This window comes from Nannobrachium achirus, assembly GCF_963921795.1.
Source record: "Nannobrachium achirus genome assembly, chromosome: 15".
Lineage (NCBI taxonomy): Eukaryota > Metazoa > Chordata > Actinopteri > Myctophiformes > Myctophidae > Nannobrachium > Nannobrachium achirus.
The window spans coordinates 30116820-30133977 of NC_137822.1; the positions used below are offsets into that span (position 1 = coordinate 30116820).

At 42.8% G+C, this 17158-nt stretch overlaps 1 protein-coding gene across 1 annotated transcript in view; it reads right to left on the reverse strand.

Annotated features, from left to right (window-relative positions):
- Positions 1 to 17158, reverse strand: part of il11ra (interleukin 11 receptor subunit alpha) — a 91933-nt gene that overhangs the window by 6764 nt on the left and 68011 nt on the right. Inside the window, exons 5-9 of the mRNA XM_080742716.1 lie at positions 11294 to 11408; positions 9463 to 9626; positions 7517 to 7680; positions 4721 to 4865; positions 2620 to 2724 (exon numbers count right to left, since the gene is read on the reverse strand). Of these exons, the coding sequence (XP_080598842.1) occupies positions 2620 to 2724; positions 4721 to 4865; positions 7517 to 7680; positions 9463 to 9626; positions 11294 to 11408 (693 nt within the window). The remainder of the gene's footprint in view (positions 1 to 2619; positions 2725 to 4720; positions 4866 to 7516; positions 7681 to 9462; positions 9627 to 11293; positions 11409 to 17158) is intronic.

Sequence of the window (17158 nt, forward strand, 5' to 3'; positions counted from 1 at the left end):
TTGATCACCCAATACCGATCAATCACAGATCCGATCAAGTTATTATTTATATTTTCTAAATGTTAATGTTTTAACTTTAATTCATTCATTCACTCATGAATTCATTTATATATTTGCCTTATAGTTATTTACCAGCATTACTATGTATTTATTATCATAGCAGTAACTAATTATTCCTTCAGCACTGTGGAAATCAATACCCCAAAATGGCCTCAAGTGGGCATACTGAACGGCTGGTTGATCGGATGCACCGATCGGATCGGATCGGTGAATTTACCTTTTGATCTAAACCACCGATTATCGCCGATCGCGCTTTGATCGGCCCGATCCGATCCATTGCCGATTGATCGGTAACATCTCTACTACTAACTATTATTATTACTAGAAGCTCGGCCGCCCGACCTGTGCTTGTTTTTGCAAACCGTTGACTATAAAATCAATCAATCAATCAACAATACTGCATACCATCTGAGTTTTAGGAGACCATAAGTCTCACACTTCAATTCTTCATGAGAATATTTCTCAACTGCATTCTTGGGGACCCACACTACTGCAAATGTTCTATTCTATAGTGAACTGGTTCTTATCTCTGGTGCCGGGGACCCACACTACTGTATTACTAGTATTATCTGTTCTACCAGCTAGTAAGGTTGTCCTGATCATGAACCTTTACATTTAATTCTCACACAAATAGTAGTTTTTTAATTGTGTTTTTGGCATTGAACATTGGAACGTAGAAATTCAATTTACATTTCTATTTGGCTTTTAAGCTAAAATGCACCAATACCTTAAATATACAAATAGTTTACAACTTATGGCATAGTGAAGCGTTGAGAACTTGTACATCTGCTACTTTTGCTTTGAAAATGTATGAATGAACAAGTTTCAACATGGAAACAATTATGACAATTGTGCAAAAATAGCTGCAGTTATCTCAAATAATTGTGATCAAGCAATTATGTAATTATTGTGATAGGCCTACCAGCTAGTTAACTGGTTCTTATTTCTGGTGCTGGGAACCCACACTATCCTGTTCTACTGGCTAGTTCTCTGTCTGTCTCTCACTCTCAGTCTCTATCTCTCTCCGTCTCTCTGTCTGTCTCTCTCTCACGCGCAACACACAATCTCACTTTCCTTTTTTTTTCACTCCCAATATTGCAAACCACATTAGAGACATTTCTAAGCTAGTACACATTGTACATACAGGACACCATGCCCAAATGGTGTAATTGACCTCCATTATGGGCACTTCACTGATGCAGCAGGAATGGAATGCTTGAGCTATTGTGGCCATAATCACAGTAAATAACACTCACACTATTATTGACTCGAAAAAAAAAACCCGATGCTCCTTCTTCCTGTCATTAATGTCAAAAATAGAAAAAGAAAACATCATCATGAGTGTGTTTGATTTAATAATAATGGTGGAGGTAGTGTAATGAGAGTACATCTGGCTTTGTCCAGGCTCTGAAGCGTGGCCTACATCTGGCCCACGTCTGGCCTACATCTAGCCTACATCTGGCCTACATCTGGCCTACATCTTGGCACAAAGTGTTCAAAGTTTGTTGTACACCCAGGGTCACATTGGCCAAGCTTTGTTAATGGAATCAACTCATAAATAGCACAGCTCACTTCACACTAGGTGTGATTCTTTTTTTTTTTTTTACATTTCCTCCCAGTCCCTGCATGCCCTATAAACCGCAAATGTCTCTGGGTTACTGATTAAGTTACAACATTACTCGGCTGGTTAGCGTAACAACTAAATAACCAATGACAGGGCAATCGTCCCTCCAGGCTATGGGATGCCTGAGAGAGATGAAGATAGAGTGAGGCAGAGAGAGATAGATAGTGAGTGAGAGAGATGGGTTTATCTATTAAGCTGGCATGAACATACCTACAGACAGTAAACATGAAACACCAACACCTGGACATGGACTAAGCTATGCTAAAGCTAAGAAAAGCTAAGAGTGTCGCTGTTTCTGTTTGTATCTGTTGCCATAGTCTTGTTTGAGCTAAGTTTCATGTACGGTTAATGTACTACCCACTGTCCGTCATGCACGCACACACCCATTGCCACACACACACACACACACACACACACACACACACACACACACACACACACACACACACACGCACACACGCACACACGCACGCACGCACGCACACGCACACACATTTTGAGACCCATCACAAACAAACCCATTTAATGTCCTGAACCATAATTACAGAAAGCAGATTCTAAAAGCACAATTTGGCCCTGGCAGTACTATTATTTTTTAAGAGGGCAGAGCAGTCCACTTGCTGTTAGTATCTTGCATCAGGGCCGAGAGCTCTGTCTGGATTTGATCACAGGTTAGAAAGGTTGCATGCGTGCGGTTCAAGACTTATTTAATTCACTACTAGGCCACAAAGAAACACTCCAAGCAATAGTTTTCAGAAAGATTTCAAGAGATTCAACCTTCCTGTCGTTGTTAGTTATACATTTCTTTTATAGATTCTTATATATTTATTATACCCAGCGCAGTAGATAAATGTGATCCATCACCTGTGCCTGGTCAACAATGAGTTAACTAATGCATATATATTAACCACATGCACAAAAGAAAGGATACTTACTTTGGGTCTTGGCGGTGGAGGTCTCAGGGTTGATGTCTACCGGAAATTCCTCAGGAAAAAACTCTTCTGGGAAGTTTTCCAGTGCAGGCTCAGGGGTGTTGTAGGCTGAAACAAAAATATATATACCGGTATATCACAAAAATGCAGTGAAACGATTCTGTAGGTGTACTATAAGTTATTCTGAATCATATCCATATCAACAAACTGCCTCAATCAGCGTTGTCCAGTCATGTGCCATGCAGAGCACAAAACTAAGAAATTCTATTATAACAATAATACCAGAATATAAATCCTGTTTGGTTAACCGTCAAGATATCTGGTAGAGTAGACTAACTTATCGACTAACTTATCAACCAACTGGACTTTTAGAACCATACTTTGAAATTGAACTTAGAACTCTTGTCCTAGTATAAGTAACTTAACCCTCTACTTCTATAATTTCTATAAGCACAGTTTACAAAGAGTAACAAGCCATGAGGATGTTAACACTTTTAGTGTCTTTCTTTTTGTAATCAATCACGATCGTGTCCATATTGTGGAAATTCATGGTCTTGTGATGTGGATCGGGTTTACTTTCACATGGCATAGCCATGAAAAAAAGTGTTTATCCGAGATTGAAGCATTTTTGGAAAAAGATTCAGAGATAAAGCTGTTTCTTTGCAGCAGCAAATGAATAGGAGCCTATGGAGATGGACACGCTTCCTGATGATGGCGGCCCAATTTCATCATGGGATATGATGTTTTTTCGCTCACCAGCCGCCGCCGCAGCACCTGTTTATCTGGTAACCATGCACCACGGTAATTCTTATCATGTTCCTGGACGTTTTTGGCATCGCAAGTGTTAATAACAAAGTGACCCAGACCTTCATGGCACATAATACACAGCACTAGAACGGGTACACATTATTGTGTATAATTATTTTATGCTTTTGAAAAAATCTTGAAAATTAGAATTTTGAACCGATTCTATAAGTGTCTTTTGAATCCTTCTAAGATTTTTTTGGAAAAACCTATGTTCCTATGTCAGCAATCTAGCTAGCCATCGTCAAAGAAAAGGTCCTTTTCTGGAGCTCAGTTAGTCTGTTCTTGAGAGACTACCATGTCAGTGGTTCTCAAACGTTTTCATGTGAAGGACCCCCAAAATGATATTTATTTAGCCATGGACCCCCATCTCAAAATATATAGTTCCAGGGACCACCCAGAAGCAAAATCTGAGTTACAACTGTTCGCTTTGAAAATACATATAGTCAAATATTTGCACACATTTTCACGACTTTTTCAAAAATAGCAGATCTACAAGCTCGCAGCGCGGCACTCGGTGCCGCGCTGTGAGCTTGTAGATCTGCTATTTTTCACTGGTTAAAGCGTTCAATAATTCTAGGCCTAAATGGGTTTAAGTGAATGAATGGTGAAGTAAGCAATTTACCCCGAGTGAGAGGACATTATGCTCTGATAATGTCCTGTGTGAGGGGGTGATCGGACGAGGCGAAGCCGAGTCCGATAACACCCTCACACAGGACATTATCAGAGCATAATGTCCGACCCCGAGTGGTAAATAGCTTTTCTACCACTTTTTTCCGTATACATGAAAGAAAACACATAGTTGTAACTTGCAAGGATATTAAGTTACAATCATTATTGCCTATAAAACTTCCGCGACGACAGCAAATAGTTCCACAAACAACATCTTCTACTCACCACCAGATGACGCCAACTCCATGCAGAGAAAGATGTCTAGCATACAGCTAAGCTAACGTCAGTTAGAAGGACCGTTCCGGCCGTAAATAGAGGCTGTTCGCTTCCAGAAAGGCATAGGTTCAGAGAAAAGGGGCTTTAAAGTTGGCGGATTGCATTGGATCCAAATAAATCGGCGACGTCGTACGCACGTTAGTAAACATAGGACCGCTACGACCGTCATATGTTGGTTGGGGGAAAGGTGTTCCGACTACCTCCTGAAGTCCCCGGATGTACACTGAGGCGCATTGATCTCGTCCTCACACAACTGCGGCGGTTGTTCTGCCATAACCTCCGGAATTTAGCCAATCAGAATCCAGTATTTGAACATGTGACTAGAAAAAGTGGTAGAAGTTGTCTTTCTCACCTCCCCAAGGCCAAGCCAAGAGCAGCGGGCTCCATTCGCTCCACTGGCTATCGGAGTTCACCTCGTCCTGAGCGCGGACCTGGACCTGGTGGGGGTAACCAGCCAGCGCGTCCGATATCAGCACCGGAATGTCCATAGACTCGATCTGATAGGGAGATGGGAGAGAGCAGAGGGTTAAGTGGAGGCTAAGCGGTTCATCAAAGACACTTACCACCCCAGCCACAATCTGTACCCGCTGCTGCCGTTGATAACGTAGCATCAGATGGCCAATGAACAACACACTATGGCATGGGTCTTCAACAGGGGATCCGGGACCCCTAGGGGGTCCTCAGAGTTACCACAGGGGGTGTCCTCCTTTGTGTGATAGAAGCTTTTTTTTCTCATGTTTTATATTGCACTTGAACACTAACATATTCTGAGAACTTTAGCCAAAAATAGCAGATCTACAAGCTTGTAGATCGGCTATTTTCGGCAAAGAACTTTGGTGTAGAGGGGGAAAAAGAGCAGACTAAGTACAGAGTGAAAGGTCAAGTTTATTAAGTGTTGACGGTCCAAGTGGTTAAATACATATCTGAAAACACAAATTGACATGAATCCAAAATACACAGAAGACCGTGCTGTCAAACAATGAAACTATATGGAATCTATGAACAGGTTGTGGGGGTCCCTGCTTCATCTCTCTCTCAGCTAAGGGGTCATTGGCCTGAAAACGTTGAAGACCCCTGCACTATGGGACAGTTTCCATGTGCTGAGCTCGGTCACCATGTCATCTGATCTTGAAAACTACAGCACAAATCAGCGTCACAGTGTTTGCTCCAGAATATTTCTTCAGTCCAACTATGTTATTTAAATTCTGTAGGCCAGTGTTTCTCAAACTTTCACATTTCAAGGTCTCTCCTTAACTCTAACAGTATACAAATGGACACAAATGTACCCGTTAGGGTCCATTTGAGTCTATTTGTACACTGTCAGAGTTACAGACTTGTATGGTCAATTTAGACCCCCATAAAGGAGCCCCTGGAATCCACTGCTGTGGACTATCTCGAACCCACCATCCATACAGGCTATGAGATATGGTATGGAGTGGAATTAGTCAATCGGGCACGCGCTGTCTGTCCAGTGTTAAGGGATCTGCTGCTGGCAACAGACAGTGTTAGAGTGTGTAATTCGACACCACTGTTCAACAATTCATCACAGAGACCACAATACCTACGACGTGTGTACACACGCCATCCCACAAAGGCAGCGACAGACACTGCCACACCTACTGTTATGCTGGCGCGCACGCATGCACATGCCCCGCAAGACAGACACAGAACACAGTTTGATGTTACTGCATCAGACTATTGTGCTATGGGTGCTTGATCATGCTGCGAAGAATATTATGTAAAATTGTTACACACGATATCATTTCTGCCATCCAATGCCGCTAAGATAAACAGCTGCATTTCTGTAACTCTTCTGTTACTCAAACAATGCCGATATCATACGTAGGACGGCAGCTTTATGCCCTATCGTCACCACAACCACATGATCAACTAGCGTTGATTTAGTTTTAGTCATAGTCTTTTGAATAACATTCAATTTAGTTTTAGTCATTTTTTAGTCTATTACATCTACAATTGATTTTGTTGACACATTTTTTTCCCAGGCCTTGATGGTGTCGTAAAGTGTCTGATTTTATACTTTGTTGCATGCTGAAAATAGCCGATCTACATGCTCACAACGTGTCGCAGTTGTGAGCTTGTAGATCTGCTATTTGACTTTGTCAGATAAGAAATGAAGAAGCTCTACGAGTAGTGAAAACTGATAACAGGTGCTCTTTGGAGAGGGTTAAGTTACTTATAGGACAAGAGTTCTAAGTTCAATTTCAATGCAGTAGGTATCAAAAGTAAGATAAATAAGGTGGTGTACTTAGAGAGGATCCAGGGCACCTCTGTTCAGTTTAAAGTATAAACTTCTTTATTTAAATAAAGCAAGAAATCATTCAAAGAAATGCAGGTGACCAATGCATTTTGGCCTTCATCAGGGTCCACTATAAAGACTTGTACTTTAGTTCTACTAGATCTCTTCTCCATTATAGTCCCTCCCTAACATTTTAGTCTAGTTTTTATTTGTGATGAAATGATCAATACATTTAGTCTTAGTTTTAGTCATCATAGTTAGGTTTAATTCGTTTTAACCCATTTAGTGCTCCAGACATGAACGGGTTAAAATGTCCAGCGTGCCTCTCGCAGGCTCCATCCGCTGCCATTCTCTTATTTTGAAGGCCAGTCCATTGCGTAAACATTTCCGGTTTGACGTCATGACGTCATTCAACGGAAGCGATCGTCACCCCATGCCGTTGCTGTAATGGCCGATCGTTGCCTTTGTTATTACGTTATTGTAGCGAGAATCTAATGCCATCCTTGGCTTTAAAAGTGTTGTTCGGAGAAAATGGACATTAAAGATGAGATCCACCGTCGCCCTCCATGTTAAGGGATTACTATTTTGTGCATGTGGATCCGTGATGATGATGAATCGGCGAGTCCAATCGTGCCAGGACTTTCCAACGGACCGTAGGGTAAGAGTGCCAGCGTTACTCTATATACAGTATTTTACGCGAGTATACTCGGGATCGGCACTCTAAATACTCGAGTATTTTTCACTAGTATACTCGGGATCAGCGTTAAATGAGTTAATATAGTTTTCGTCAGTGAAAAAAGGTAGTCGACGAAAAATTTTCGTCATAGCTTTACTCAACTCAAATCTGCTTCCACCTTACAAAACAAAAGTGTTCCTGTGGTTTCCACTGACCTCTGACCAGTGTGTGGAGCCCTGAGGCCTGTATCTGATCTGGAACATGAGAGGGAAGGCTGAGTGGACGGGCCAGGTGGACGGGTAATGCCACGCCACCAGCAGCCTGGTAGGATGGCCCACCTGCCCCTCCACCGTCACAGACTCTGGAGGGTCCGGTTTCACTGCAGGTAAAGGAAACAGACACAGATAATAATCAGTAACACACAACCAGGGGCATCATTCAGGGCATCAGGTGATGGCAATTGCCGCCCCCTAGTGTTCAGGCATCCCTATTTTGGGAATGTGAACATTTTTAAACATCTTTTTGCCCCTAAACTAAAATAGCAAAAATAGATGATCTACAAGGTCTCAACGTGTCACATGCGACACATTGAGAGCATTGAGATCCACTTTTTAGAAGTGGGGCTTGAGTGGCAACTTGTTTTTGATGATGATTGCCACCACATACTTCTTTCTGAAATTACGCCTCTGCACACAGCAGCGGGCGGCTGCGTCTTTTCAAAAACTGATCAAACTTTTAATAAAGACAAGAGCAAGTTTCTGAAGCTTGCCCTTACCACAGGCACACAGGTAGTACTCCCAACCTTCTGATGACTCTAACATGACACTTTTCATTTAGCATGGTAGCAGCACTGAGAAGAACACAGATGTCGGATGAAAGATGCAAACACAAGCGTAAAATGATTTTGTCCGGGACAATCTAGAGGGGCTGGTGCGGAGAGGAAACTAAAGGCCTCATTATGATTTATGTTCCAATGTATTTCTGAGTATCTAATGTTTTCTTGGAAATGCTAGGAACAGAATGTAGGAGTTACTGGGAGTCTCGGAGGCTGGTCTTGAACGATGGGGGAGGTTAAGTTGTGCTTGACGATGGTGACAGGATACAATGTACATGAGTTTGTTTCAATACTGAGCTAACTACATACAGTACAGTACAGCGTGCTCAGTGTCATCTGAGGGTGATGATATGGAATCAGGACACATGGTTACTATTGTACTTGTTTCACTATCGCGTTATATGCCACAATTTTCGTCCTTTTAACGTGGGTGCATGTGTGTCTATCGTGCACGATGGTGCACACATCATGCACGATTCGCGTGCACGCCGTGGTCTGCTCGATTACAAAAGACCGCATATTAATCCATGCTAGCATTGCTTCCCTAGCAGCAGTGTTGTGTAACAAGGAAGTAAATGCAGGAGAAAGTGGCCACAGAGAAGTGTATTGTCCCGCCCGACCAAAACTGCATATCCGGTTCCGAAGCACTAGCTCTAGGTTACTTAGTAACCCCGGAGCGGCGATCCGATTTTGGGTGTTTTTTAACACTTAAGTTGCAATCAATTAAATGTCTTTGAAGGTCCAAGATGCCATGGTCTCCATAGACTTCCATGTAATTCATAGTGCACGGATCGTGCACGCCCATGCATGCCTAGATCATGCACCACGTGTGTGCACGCTGTTCACAGCTTTCAAACAAAAAAATCCACTTGGAAATCCGTTCAGGCATTCATGATATAGCAGCCATTATTCTTTCTTCAGATGTAAACAAACATGGCTGCCATGTTTGAAAGAATGGGTTGATATGGTGGTTAAACATGCAATTTCGCGATCGCGATCATGCCTAATACATTTTTTGAGGTCCAAAAAACATTAAAAAAAAAAAAAGAAAAGAAAAAACTCGGGTAACTCGGGGTTGGCACAGGGGGGGTACCTATACAAACTCGGGAAACTCGGGGTTGGCAAGAGAAGTGTTAATCAAATCTAATTGATTAACAGCTCGGGAAACTCTGGCCTATGGGCACGCAAAGACATCGGGAATAACTTGGGAAACTCGGGCTTGGGCAGTAAATGAGTTAAATGTACATTTTAAAGCTTTGAATGAAGCACTCAACCATTGTATCGTGTGTGTGTGTATGTGTGCGTGTGTGTGTGTGTGAGTCTTACACAGCTTATCCATCCTTATCTGCTCCCTGGTCTGCTCCCTGCCCAGGGCGTTGGTCACTGTGATGTTCAGCTGGTGGACGGACTGCCAGTAGGTGGGCAGGGTGATCTCACAACGCTCCAGGGACGGGTCCACCACACACGGCTTCCACTCCTCGCCTTTACCCCTGGAAAACCAACGAGGAGATGTTATACCAGGTGTTTAACCCTCTAAAACAGTGGTCCTCAACCTGTGGGTCGGGACCCCCAGAGGGGTCCCCAAATTATTTTGGGGGGTCCCCAGATGATTAGCTAAATGTTAACATTGTTTTCTCACTCAACAGTAAACAGACCAACATACAGTATAAGTGTATACAGGGTATCTGCACATTTCTAAAGTGACAATTTAAGGACTTTAAAGACCTTTTTAGTTCCTCTGGTCAAACATTGGTCAAATTGTCAAATATAAGAGGCAGAAGATCTACATGCTCTACATGATCACATGCTCACAACGCCTCGCAACGCGAGGCGTTGTGAGCATGTGAGCACGTTGCTACTATTTTCAAAATGGAATAGATCGAGTCAAACTAAATGTAATGGCAACTATAGTACTCACGGCCTGAAAAGGTTGAGGACCACTGCTCTAAAAGACCTGGAACGTGCCCGAGTCGCGTTAGATTTGAACCACTTTAACCATTATTTTATGCTTTAACTATTGAAAAATAGCAGATATACAAGCTCACTGCTCTGCGAGCTTGTGGATCTGCTATTTTTGAAAAATCATGAAAATGTGTGCAAGTCTTTGAATATCTTTGACCCGATCTTTGACCCAACTTCTAAATCCTCCCTTAAAATCAGCTGTTCTCAAACTTTTTCATGTCAAGGACCCCCAAAATTACAGGTATTTGGCCACGGACCCCCAACTCAAAATATGTTGAGTGCCGCGCTGCGAACTTGTATTTTTCAGAAGTTAAAGCATTCAAAAGTTACAGCTAGTCACTCCCCATCTCTCTCCCCATAATCCTGTCAGCCTTCTGTCTATCTCTATCAGTAAAGGCATACAAGCCAAGATTTTGCTATGAGTAACAGGTGTGTCAAAAGGTTGAAAACCACTGCTATAGAACGTTTGGCTCTGTGGCCAACCTGTCCTTGAATGATCAGTTGAAAGCGACGCATTGTTTACGAGGAAGAGGACCTTTGTGGACAGTTCAGTCTGCACTCTTTCCTTCTCACTCTCTTTCTAATTGACTTCAGCAGAGGGGCCATTCAAGCATGAAGCATGACTCATAGTTCTTGGAATTAATGTTATCTACAGTTCAGTGTGATGACGAACGATTATCAATATGCTGCTGCACACGCTTCCACAGCACAATAGATCTCCTCCTGCAACCCACAGTTTAGTTCTCTGCACCTACAGTTTCTGCACCACCGGTATAGACCAGTAGTTCTCAAACTTTAAAATGTCAAGGTCTCCCCTTAACTCTGACAGTATACAAATGAAACCAAATGGACCCGTAAGGGTCCATTTGGTTTCATTTGTATACTGTCAAGAGTTACATACTTGTAAAGATCAATTTAGACCTCCCAAAAGGAACACAGAGAGTCCCTGGACCCCACTTTGAGGACCACCGGTATAGACTATAGTAGACGACAATACATGGAAAAAGAGAAATACAGAGACCAAAAGAGAGATGGGGCATGGAGGTACGAACTGGAAAGAAAGAAAACGGTTAACAAGCGTTGTCAACCCATTTAACGATTGTACCTTCTTTATTATACCCATTTAACAACCCATTCTGTTTGGGTTGAGACAAAGTGCAGAAAGCTGTATTTCTATGCAGTGCCAGGTCCTCACCTGTAGAAGGCATGATACTGGGCTGGCAGGAAGGTCTTCACTGACTCCACCCACGAGCAGCGAACCAGCGAGTGATTGGGCAATCGGCAGGAAATGTTCAGCTTTCCTGGGGGATCTGGGAATTGGAGTTCAAACCGCTTAGATTAGAGCACAAAGGGAAAGTTAATCTGATAATTACTGTTCATTTATTTAACTATTTGGACAAACGAATAGACAGACACATACAGGACACATACAGTACGCTATTATTCCAAACGTAGGAGACGGTGTTTGAAGGAGCGCTCGTTTTATGGTTAGATGTCACAGTTATTGTCCACGACATTGCAAGCGGCGCGAAGGCCAGCGGACCTTGGTCCTGCTCTTCGCGCCCGAGCGCCGCAGGCACGAGTGCCCGTGGTGAGTGAAGCCGTGGTGAATGCAATCGTTATATTTATGCCCAGGCCGTAAGGCCTGGGCAAGCCCACGATAAACGCCCGCGCAGTCCAAGTGACCACAGCCGAGCGCTCCAGACCTCCGCTCCAGCCAATCACAAGCCGCGCCTTCTAATTTATGTAACCCCGTCTCCTACGGTAGGAATACTCGCATACAGTACACAAGGAAACTGTGCATAAAACAAAACAAAGACACTTATAGTTGTGGACACATGGAGGGCGCTCGGGTGGTGGTGCAGGGGTAAAGTTCCGGTCGGGAGCGTAGCGATATTACGCCAAAACATTTGTTCGACGTCGCATTAGTTCAACGCTGGTGAATGCTAACCTGGTAAAATGCTAACCTGCCGACGCTGGTGAATGCCAACCTGGTGAATGTTAACCTGGTGAATGCTACTACAGTATGCCTAAACCTAACCTCAGTAAAACTATGCCTAAACCTAACCCTAAAACCTAACCCTAACCCGGCTTAGTCGAACTATACTATCCATATACGAGAACACGAGGATCCTCACCAGGAGGATGTAGTGAGTGGGTGAAGGAAGGAACACCCTATTCTTACAGTTCAACACCCCTGTTGCCAGGTGCAACCAGCCCACGCTGTAGGAGTCACTGTTACAGCGTCAACAGTAATCTGTCAGCACCACTGCCATAAACATGTAATGCTGTTATTAGGTATAAACAAAAGCATCCAGGAAGTGGACTACAAAAGGGGAGGATTCCTGTTTCTACACCAAAAAAAAGGCATAATTAAAGAAAACATTTTTGTTGGCTATGGCAAGAATTGATATGTTTCCACCCAAAAAGGGGCCATTTACTTATGTGCCAAAGGGTCTATGACATTTCTAAGCCAAACTGCAACCTGGTCCTGAACTGTAACCTACAAAAACATCAGGTAAGACCAGCTTGTGCAAAGGAAAACTAGAGGGTTCCACCCTGAAAGGAAGTCAACTTTGGAAGCCACTTCCTTTTTGAGAAAGTGACAGGAAATGAAGGGCTTTGTCCATGTTTATTTTTTGGGGGGGCCTTGTTACAGTTTGGTGTCAAAAACCTTTGGACGATACATTCATCAGTGGCAGAGGAGAGTAACAATAGGGAGGACGATAGACAGACAGAGAGAGAGAGAGAGAGAGAGAGAGAGAGAGAGAGAGAGACTGTTAACAATGGAGGCAGGATCCGTTTGGATAAGTGAAGAATTCAGGTTCAAGTTCAGTGTGTCCAGATAAAAGCACTTGCCAGTGACAGAATTGACAAGAAATAAAAAGAGAGTTCATTCCAAGTATGGGAAGAGAATTGGAGATGATTATTTAAACACCAGTATATGCATTTATTATTATCATAATTTTTTTTTCTCTATTTTTTTCTTGTTCTGAACATATTGAGAGTGTACAGTGGTATGTGGCTTATGGCATGTCATGTCTACTTATGTCCAATAATCACGTCTAATAATCATGTCTAATAATTCTGTCTAATCATGTTCAAATGTGTTATGTACAGTATGACTTATGCTAATAGCGAAGGGAATCATGCATTGTGGTAATTTTGTACTGGGTATGGTTGGGGTTTTGATAATGATGCATTTTGAAAATGTGTTGTAATTATTTTAGAGCAAGATTTTGTAACATGTATGGAAGAATAAAAAGAGAAACAGAGGAGAGACACAAGGGAAAGAGACCAATGAAGAGAGGGCAAGAGACCAAATAAATAACAATATTGTTAGGTAAAGTCGTCTTTTTAATATTGCCCTACAAATCCTAAGATCCACAACTACACAGCTAAACTAGAAGCAGTGCTCTTCCGAGCACAGGTCTCCACCAGGTCAGGCATGTTATTGTGGTGTCCTGGTGGCGCTATAAAAGGCTGATGTAAAAAATGCAGGGAAAAGGTTTTACCTTGGCCTCTAAGGAGTGCGCATACAAAGTTTGACACTAATCGGTGGAGTTATAGGTGAAAACATGAATCGGCCTGTTATAGCGCCACCATGAGGCTGATTTGATTTTTCTTAAGTGGCATTTATTCCTCTGCCTATTGGGAATGTGCATGCACAATTTCACCAAAATCGCACACTGCGTTCAGGATTTCAGGCATTTTATTCAAAACTGACCAATCCTGCAAACTTTGAAAGCCAGTTTTAGCCAATCAGGATGGAATATGGAAAATCTGCCACATCCATGTCGATCACATGACTGTAGAGATACTGTCTACTGATTTACGTGATTTTTGGACAGAATCTGTAGGAGTACTGGCAAAAGTTAGTTTTGCAAAAGTCGGCCTCCTGGTGGCGCTAGAACAGGCCCATGTGAAATATTTGGGGCAGAGGTTCTGAATTGGTATCGAGGGAGTGTGTGTGCACAGTTTGGCAGCGACCGGGCCAACGGCGCCGGAGATTAGCTGGTAACGGACAAACGGACGGACGGACGCACGGACGCACGCACGGACGGACGGACGGAGGGGAAAACATACTCTCCCTCAGCCTTCGGCTGGTGGAGACAATGACAGGTCTATTAGATAGATACCACAGAAGGTATATTAGGTCTGTTAAGTACAGTATTTTGGATACTGCACCTAATTCTGATCATTTGGATAGGTATAGGCATGTTGTAACTGTTAGATATGTTATTGAAATAAATACTAGGTATGTACTGTATCCTACTGAGATAGATGGGATGGTAGATAGGTTATCGTCGTTGTCGGGTGGAAAACCTTGTATGTCCAAAACCTTCCTTTTTTTGTTAGCAGATCTACAAGCACACAACGCCTCGTATCACGAGGTGTTGTGTGCTTTGTGTGCTTGTAGATCGGCTATTCTCACTACTTTGGAGTGACACTTTTGTATGATGAAGTGGGGCTTTAATTTACGAAAGTTACAAATTTGAAACTTGGGAGATACAACGTTTCTGCCTGACAGTGACAGTTATATAGATAGACGCTTGCTCACTCAGGAACCTATGTTTGTTTTCTCAGCCCTCGCATTCCTCTGGGCCGATCCGTGTGGTTTTGATATTCGATTCGCTCCAGAGTGTCTGCTGAACGCCCCGAGTTGTGAACTTCAACCAGTGGCGGCGTCAAAACACACACACACCCGCTTCCCTTCCCATGGTCGGTCCCCATGCACACAATGCCGTTGGAATGGTTCCTGCTTCGCCAGAGTTCAGACCAGAGTTTCTCAGAGACCTAGATCTGAAGTTCATGCTCCGGGACGATGAAACGTAGCCTCCAAATTATACTGGAGGAACAGGCGATTCATTTTGACAGGAAAATTACAGCGTAGCAAAGGGCACTTGCTGCGCTACGGTACACTGCAGGCCAAAGGGCCCCGCTGCGTGTGATGGGTTGAATAGAGCGCTGGTTCTCAAAGTGGGGTCCGGGGACCCCCAGTGGGGTCCTTGAGGGAGTTCTAGGGGGGTCCCCTGCTAAATGATAGTTAGGAACCAAATGGACCCTTATTGGGTATGTAACTCCGAGAGTGTACAAATGGAACAGGTCCATTTGGTTCCATTTTGGTACAGTTAAATTAACATTGATTTAACAATATAGATTGGGGTCTGAGATAGAAATACCATTAAATGGGGCTCTGTAGCCTAATGCATGTCAAACTGGGGGTCCTAAACATCTTCTCTAATGGGGGGTCCTTGGCATGTTTTTTCAAATATGGTGGTCCAGGGGCGAATAAGTGTCAAGAACCACTGGAATAGAGAAACAGAATCAAGACATGGAAAACTCCAGGCTTATTTGTTCCTCGACCAGTGATTCTCAACCCTTTTCATATCAAGGAACCCCAGTTTTCATATCAAAGAACCCCAGTTTTCATATCAAGGAACCCCAGTTTTCATATCAAAGAACACCAGTAGTTTTCATATCAAGGAACCCCAGTTTTCATATCAAGGAACCCCAGTTTTCATATCAAGGAACCCCAGTTTTCATATCAAGGAACCCCAGTTTTCATATCAAGGAACCCCAGTTTTCATACCAAGGAACCCCAGTTTTCATACCAAGGAACCCCAGTTTTCATATCAAGGAACCCCAGTTTTCATATCAAAGAACCCCAGTTTTCATACCAAGGAACCCCAGTTAGATATCTTTTATACCAATTCAATTCAATTCAAAGGAGTATATTGGCATGAGAAAACATATGTTTACATTGCCTAAGCAAGTGCCACCAACATCCATTTGATACCTCTTCTTAATCGTCCAGAGACAGTTTGCCCTCCTGGCCCCCAAACTGTGGAATAAACTCCCTGTCGCACTTAGAACAAAAGACACACTCCCTAGCTTCCACCGTAGACTGAAGACGCACCTCTTCAGACTCCACCTAAACCCATAGCACTACTGTAACACTCATTGACCATACATGAAGCTAGTTAGCATTTGTTTAGGTTTTTAGAAACATTTTTTACTGATTAGGTGCATGGTCTACCTATTGTTGTTGATGTTCTGACATATTATCTTGCTTATTATAGTGATGTATTATCTGCTTATTGTAAGTCGCTTTGGATTAACCCATTTAGACCGGGAACGCAAAATGCGTTTCTACCTTTCACGCCAGGAACGCAAAATGCTGTTTATCCATTCAGACCGGGAACGCAAAATGCGTTTCCTGTAGTTTTTACCCTCTTCTGGTCTCGTGGCCAATGAATTGCATCAGGAGGTGATGACGTATACTTCCCTGACTACCGCAAAGCATGCTGGGATTTCTTTTTTTTTGCTTACATAACTTTATTTGTCGGAGAATCCCAGTGCAGCTACTCATAGCGGCGAAATGGAAGACGCGTTGAGCGAAGGCAAACCAGGCCCGCTGGAATTGGCATTGTTATTGTTACGTGATATGTTTGAAAACAACGACGATGATGAAGAAGTGTTTCATGGATTTCATCAGGACTGGATAACTTTTCACGGACGCACTTTGACACGGCTAGTTTCAGAGACCCGACTCTTTGCAGCACAGAGTCAACCCCAAACTCCAGAACAACAGAGGTAATAACACTTATAAAATGATTATGATGATATGGTTCATTCATTCACATACACAGGCGCACACACACGCGCGCACGCACATATAATAATAATGACAAATGTCGCTCGCCAGATTTACCGTTAAATGGAGCTAAAAACAAGAATTGACACAGTCAATATACAATCTGGTGGATTGGTGTGGTGTAAAGCAGGGGCAATGACGTTTCAATATTGAGCTGGGTGCTCGTAAGAATTGAAATATTCAATTTAAAGGCTGGTGGAACAACAAGAATTGAAATATTCAATATAAAGGCTGGTGGATTGTTGTTTCTTGTCAAAGTGGTGGCCTATGGTGTAAGGCCTATGGTGTAAGGTCTCAAATATTTGCTAATTATGTTTCTATGTGCTACATAGGCTGAGAAATGTATTTTTTATTAGACGTTTTATAAGATTTATTACAATATTTGAGTTTGCAGATTTTTTT